The sequence below is a fragment of the Acomys russatus genome, chromosome 17 (assembly GCF_903995435.1).
Source record: "Acomys russatus chromosome 17, mAcoRus1.1, whole genome shotgun sequence".
Taxonomy (NCBI): Eukaryota; Metazoa; Chordata; class Mammalia; order Rodentia; family Muridae; genus Acomys; species Acomys russatus.
The window spans coordinates 13659387-13666867 of NC_067153.1; the positions used below are offsets into that span (position 1 = coordinate 13659387).

Here is a 7481-nt window from a genome sequence, read left to right on the forward strand (position 1 = left end):
GTGTGTGTGTGTGTGTGTGTGTGTGTGTGTGTGTGTGCATGTGTGCGTGTGTATGTGTGTGTGCAGTCAATCATTCTAGAACAACTCTGACTTAGTATGGTTTCCAGATAAACGAGAAGACGTATGCACATGTGTACCAGCTCACTCACATACCAGATGTGCAATGACTCCGGTGTGCTTATGTACCTACACAGCAGAGTAGAACCTGGTTGATATTGGAAGTAAGGAGCAGAGGCTGTAAAAGAAGTCATAGGGGAAGGAAGTAAGGGGAAAATGGGAGGGAGGGAGGAATGGGAGGATACAAGGGATGGGATAACAATTTAGATGTAATATGAATAAATTAATAAAATATATTTTAAAAAGGAAGTATCCTTCACCCATGTTTGTACAGGGATGATAAATGTACCCCAAGGCACCTGTCTTCAAATTCTATACCAAATACCCAGCCTTGGGATGGGGAGCAGACTGTAGGAACAGACTTATCCTACATTTACTTCAACTCCCAAGCCTGTGAGGATTTGGTTGAGGATGGTTTTGACACTTATATTTCTGCTGTTTGTTGTGGTCTTCCCTCAACTGGCACATATTAACTCATTTTCTGTATTCATTTGGGATGAGAGGCCCTTGCATATTGTCAAAAAATTGCGAAGCCTAAAATAGAAAAAAAATATCTGTACAGATGGCATACGAAACCTTTAAATGTATAGTGGAGTCTGTGTAAGCTAAATCTTCCTCCTCACCCCAGCTATAGGATGAAATGTCTACCTGTCCTCCACTAAACAGATGCACTCATTTTCTTCCTCCCTCATGAAGGGTTTGTGATCTCTTTGCATGCTAAGTTCTTTCACAGAATTTATGTTACTTCACCCAGATAACATTGTAACTTAATTTGCCATAAGGTAATGTATGAGCTGGCTTGCTTTGCCCACTGATATTGAAATGATTGGCCCTGGACGGTCCTGTGTTGTAGCATGCAGTATAAAACTTGTGCAACTATAGGAAAAGAAAACAGAAAAGTTGTGCTTCTGATCAAGCTCTCCCAGATACTAGTGTCAACATAAAATCACCGCTCTTATTTCAAGGGGATGCAAGGTTTATTCTGGCATCAAATGAGTGACCATGACCACAAAACACCGATTTAGGTTACCTTTTACAAGGTAGGCTCTTGGGAGCATATGATATGGGGTGACTTTAGCTGAGATTCCTAGCTGCAGGAGATATGGAGACTGAAGTGGGCACCCCCCAGCCAGACAAAACTTTCAGGGGAGGGAGAGGGACACCAACCCATGCACCCACAAAACCTTTGACCCAAAATTTGCCCTACCTACAAGATGTGCAGAGATAAAGGTGGAGCAGAGATTGAGAGAATGGCCAAGCAATGACTGGCCCAATATGAGAACCACCCCAAAGGAAAGAGCCAATTCCTGAAACTATTAATGATACTGTGCTATGCTTGCAGACAGAAGCCTAGCATAACTGTCCTCTGAGAGGCTCTATCCAGGAGCAGATTGAAACAGATACAGAGATGTACAGCCAAACATTAGGCAGAACTCATGGAATATTATGGAAGAGTAGGCAAAAGGATAGAAGGTCTCCCAGAGGGGACAAGAACTCCTCAAGAAGACCAACAAAGTCAACTAATTTAGGTCCATGGAGGCTCACAGAGACTGAATCACCAACCAACGAGCGTGCATGGGCTGAACCTAGGCCCCTGATATATATGTAACTGATGGCTAACTTGGTCATCGTGTGGTCTACTAGGAAGCGGAGTGGGGGTTTTTATCTGACAAGAACTCTCTTGCCTGCTTTTGGATTACTTTCCCCTAGCTGGGCTGCCTTGTCTGTCCTCGGTGGAAGAGGATGCACTTAGTCCTGATGTGATTTGATGTGCCCAGGTGGGTTTGGGAAGGTGCTTCCCTTTTCTAAGGAGAAGGGGAGGGTGGAAAAGAGGAAGGGGTGGAAGGGTCGGAAGGTGGGTCTGGGAGGGGGCTGTGATCTGGACGTAAACAGAATTTAACAAAATCACACACACACACACACACACACACACACACACACACACACACACACACACATCCTTACTCAATTTTTCGCAACTCTGACTCTGCCCTGAGCATCCATATCTCGTTTGCTAATCATGCTACAGTCATTTCATACATGTTTCTATATTTTATTCTCACACAGTATTCTCAACATGTGGGTTGAGACCCCTTTGGGGATTTCAAATGACCTTTTATAGAGGTTTATATAAGATATTTACATCATTATTCATAACTATCAAAATTAGAGTTATTAAATATCAACAAAAATATTTACATGTTTGGGGATTACCAAAACAAGGAGAGCTTTATTGAAGGTTGGCAGCATTAGGAAGGCTGAGAACCACTGCTCTAGCCATCCTCTTAAAAATAAGTACTATGACTCTTGAGGAAGCCTTATTCCCCAAGACGCAGCTACTCCAATCCTTGGAATATACCCAGAAAATGCTCCACCACACAACAGGGACATATGCTCAACCATGTTCATAGCAACCTTACTCATAATAGCCAGAATATGGAAACAGCCTAAATGTCCCTCAGTTGAAGAATGGATAAAGAAATTGTGGTACATGTACACTATGGAATACTTCTCAGCTATAAAAAACAAGGAAATCCAGAAATTTGTGGACAAATGGAGGAAATTAGAAATGATCATAGTGAGTGAGTTAACCCAGAAACAGAAAGACTCACACGGTATTTACTCACTTACAATAGGACACTGGCCCAAAAGGCATGTCCCATGAATGTCTTTACTTACCAGGAGATTGGGATAGATGTGAGGACATCCTACTGGGACTCTAGGTAAGATAAATATAGGAGATGGGGGAATAAAATGATCCAGAGGATCTTAGAAACCTACAAGAAGAACATCATAATGGGTGGATCAGGGCCCATGGGGATCTGCTCAAACTATTGCACTAACCAAGGACAATACAAGTAGTAAACACCAAAGCCCTACTCTGATCTAGCCAATGGACAGGATACCCTCCACAGTTATGTGGAGAGCAAGAACTAACCCTTGGAGCAGACCCCTGGTGGCACTCAAAGAAAAAATAGGCAGACTACCAAGATAAGACTACCAAGATAAGACTTGTTAGCCTGCGACCATAAAGTGGGTGAGGAGATCCCCCTCAGAAATGGACCTAAGGGAGGGTCATAGGGTGGGGGTGGGAGGGTAGGAGGAACGGAAGGATATGAGTCATGGGGGAACAATTGAGTTGTAATCTGAATAAATTAATAAAAAAACTTAAGAAAAAATAAAGACAATGTACTATACACTTGTTAATTGCAGAACTTACATTGAGAATATGAGATTTTTGTAATAAAGTAAAACAAAATGATAATTTTTATTCAATTTTTCCTGAATTAAAGATGCTACTATTTTTCACAGACTATGTGCCAAACTTAAAATAAAAAGAACATTTAAATTAGTGTAACTTAATTCAATCTTTGTGAAATGCATACACCTTGCTACTCTCATCAAACCAGAAACTGGCATCTGCAAAAATTGACATTTTCATCTTGAATGGTTCATTTGATGAAACCAACCCTTCATAATTTGCAGCGAGCCCATGTACCAATGACAGGTTTCATTGACTTCTCATGACCTTTCTACCTGTGCAAAATCCTGACATTTGAGCTTAACATCACATACTTGGCCAAGTGCTGTTCTTTTTTTGTGAAAGATTAGAATTGAGAATATTGAAAAAAGTGTTTGTATGAAATTCATTATCTTGGGAGTGATGGAGTTTTCAGTTCACCTGCAAGTTTTGTTTCTATAAGTCGACTTCTAGTCCAATTATTTTCTACTTACTCATTCTATTATTAGGCAAGCACTATTTGTACTTGTTACAAAACATTTTTTACTTCATAGAAGTGTCTGTTTTCCATTTTATAATGGTAATGAAAGGTTTTTTTGTTTTGTTTTGCTTTGTTCAGATGGCAAATAAACTATGTGAATTCTGATCTTCTAGATTAGCAGTGCTTACTTAATGCTTCTTCCTAAGGCTACAAATGCAAGAAAATGGAAGAACATATTCTCATCTCAGCCATATTGCTGGAGGTGGAAAGAGGGTAAGGAGAAAATGGAAGACAATGACTTCAAAGCAGAACATTTTTCAGATTAGTATCTGATAGAAACTGCTTACCCCCAACAAGAAAAAAATCTCTATAATTCTCAAGGCTCTCATAGCTTCACACTCCATTTGCAACAGCATTGAAAGGGACAGTGACAAGTGCAAGGCAGAGAACTCCCTGGGAACAATTTATATAGTGACTGCATCAGTTTTCTGCATCTGACGTTTCTTCTGTTTCTTTTCTCTTAAGACAAATATGATACCTGTATGTGTTTCTGGGTTCAGAATACTCAATTTTTGCCACTGTTATGCTTCCTATGACAGCCACAACTTACAAGAAGTGGCTGACAATAAAGTTCAAATTAACTAAGACTATAAATTCCTGCACTTATACTCATGGCTTTGTTTGGACTTTAGTATTAAACTGTCCTTCATCAGAATATGTGTCATCAATAAAAATTCTGTAGATCAAAGCTCTTTCAGATCCAATGACATTCAGTACAATGTGTAGACTTCTGGGCTTTTGTGTATGAATAGTTTAATACCAATTTCAAAAAATATATTTGTACCAAAATAAGCTCATATGTAAGAAACAGCCACTGATTTGAAGATCCCCAGGCTATGCAGCAAATTTTATCTTATTTTGTTTTCATTGCTAAGTAGAAGCATGGTATATTCTGGGTGTCCCACTTAGCCTGGTGAACAAAAACAAAAAACATTTTTAAAAAAATGCTAACAGTAAGTGAGAAAATCGTATCACACTCTCCACTCAACTGTGGAGAATATTCTGACCATTGGCTAGATCTGGGAAGGGGTTTAAAGTTTACCTCCTGTATTGTCCTTGGCTGGTGCCTTAGTTTGAGCGGGACCCCTGGGCCTAAATCGGTGCCTCACATTTGACCATGTCCCCTGGAGGGGGAGACCTGGTGGCACTCAGAGGAAGGACAGCAAGTAGCCAAGAAGAGACTTGATACCCTATGAGAATATATAGGGGGACGTAATCCCCCTCAGGAACAGTCATAGGGGAGGGGAATAATGGGAAAATGGGGGGGGGGGGAGGAATGGGAGGATACAAGGGATGGGATAAACATTGAGATGTAACAAGAACAAATTAATAAAAAAAAACTAAGCAAAAAAAAATGCTAACAGTAGGAAACTGGGTGTTCATATATAAATGAGACATCTATAATGCCTTCATCACCTCTGAAGCTCAAGGAACATCATTGGACAGGAGGAAGAAATGACGTAAGAGCTGAAGGATGGGGAGGATTGAAAAGATGTCTTCTAGACACAAAATGTCTATCACTATTACTAACTCCTGGCAGCCATGGCTACCTGTACAAAGCCTACATAGGATTGATCCAGCTAGAATTCCAGATAAGGCAGGTCATCTCCAGTCCCAGCACTTTAGTAGGAACTGATGGCAAAATATATTTACTGTGCGAAAGAGAGTCATACTTGTTGATTTTGCTGTTTCTGATACTTTCCTGTGCTTCAGTGGAAGATTTAAACTTAAGATCTCACAAGATCAAAACTAACTGAACTTAGTGGATTATAAAAAACTAAAAGAGGCGAAGTTTGGATTAAAGTATGTAGTAAGGGTTATGGGAGGAGTTGAGAGTGCATATATGACCATATTTCATTGTATACTTGTGTAAAATTTGTAAAAAGTAATATATATATATATATATATATATATATATATATATATATATATATACACACACACACACACTTTTTTGTTGTTGTTAGAACAACTCAGCAAAATAAAATTCCGGTTTATTGTTGGACATTGTTTCACACATACATCAAGCAGGCCAAAAATATAATAAACAGTAACTTCATAGACAAAAAATAGGGAAAAGAAATCTTTCATCTTTGGCCTTTTTAACCATCCCATACAAACCAACTACTTACAGTACAGCTAAGTACATACACAAAAAAGTTACTGGAATGCTCGGATAAGATTGTTTTTTTGTTGTTGCTGTTGTTTTAGCTTTTTTTTAAACAAGGTTTTTTTTTTTTTTTTCTCCTTTGAGATTATAATGAACATGGTCACACCACAAGTAAAGTCAGAAGTTGGACAGAGAACGCTCTGAAGGCTGATCTGGTCACTCGTTATCATTAAATATGGCTGACCCCTAATATGTACAAAAATATAAAATGTAAATAAAAAGTACAAACAGATTTTCCTTTTAAAGTGTTTTTAACGAAAAAAGCAGGGCCTGGGAAGTTTTGGTTCTTTTTTTTTTTCCCTCCTCTGCTGCAAATTCATGTTGTGGTTTTGGTGGGGGTGGTGGAGAACACATGTCATCTGTGGGTGGCGCTGCCCGCTGTGGGGTGGGCGGGGCCTGCTTCTCTACTCCAGGGTGACCACGTTTAAATTCTGAGACGGGAAGTGGTGGATGAATAGGTCACGGTGGCCTTAAGTTTAGCTTTTCCTTTTTGCTGTCTAGTCATCCTCATCAGTCTTCTGCTTCTTGGTGTCAACATCATCATCTTCATCATCCTCAGCTACCCGCTTGCCCGTAGGAACCTCAGCTTCCTCGTCTTCATCTCCATTCTCTTCTTCACAGTCACCTTCTTCCTCTTCTTCATCTACCTCATTGTCAGCCTCCTGTTCCCCATTTTCGTCATTAGCATTCCCATTGGCAGGTGCGTCTCTTCCATTTTCTGCTTCCTCCACAACGTCCTTCTTCTCCTTCAAGTCCTTGGTGGTGATCTCAGAACTGGTGTGCACCGCCGCGTCTGACATGGTGGGGCACGCTGGTGGTCCGCTGTCGCGAAAGAGAAAGAAATTGAGTTCAAGGACTCTGGCCGTGGACGAGAAGGAGGAGACAGGAGACGAAGGTCGCTGCAGCCAACGAGCACGGAGCAGGACCCAGGAACAAGGCAAAGATGGCTTTTCAAGCAGCCAGTCGGATATATTTGTTTACATGCATTTCTAAGAACCGATGGCATTTCTATAGCCACCAACTTGTTTAAGGAGACACATTTAAATACTGTATCCAGAAAGGACATGGTAACTACTAATTACTATGTGCTCTATTAATTTATGTATTCTTCAATCTCATTATCGATAACAAGAATACTTTAGAAAATATGTTAACATTAACATACTATCATTAAAATAAATAGTCAAGGTCTGTATCAATATTCACTCTCAAATCTCAGAGACAGCTGTAGTCCTGTAGTTTTCTGAAAGACATCACAAACTTTTCAAAAGACCAAACACAATTTTGTGTGTTTTCCTATGGACCGGGGAAACTCATCTGTAGAGTTCGGCTTATATATAGTGTTTCAATATTAGAAATCAGTCATTTTAGGAATTGTGTAGACTACCATATCCTGAGTACCATAACATGAG

The 7481-nt window shown here is 39.9% G+C and overlaps 1 protein-coding gene across 1 annotated transcript; it reads right to left on the minus strand.

Moving 5' to 3' along the window:
• Positions 1-6529: 6529 nt before the first annotated feature.
• Positions 6530-6885, minus strand: LOC127201836 (prothymosin alpha-like). Its single transcript, XM_051160538.1, has one exon. It carries the CDS (start codon positions 6867-6869, stop codon positions 6567-6569), a length of 303 nt encoding a protein of 100 aa, XP_051016495.1. The 5' UTR covers positions 6870-6885; the 3' UTR covers positions 6530-6566.
• Positions 6886-7481: the final 596 nt, after the last annotated feature.

Excerpts from the sequence above, each read along its gene's own strand:
- LOC127201836 (XM_051160538.1), bottom strand. The coding sequence starts at position 6,869 with ATGTCAGACGCGGCGGTGCACACCAGTTCTGAGATCACCACCAAGGAC.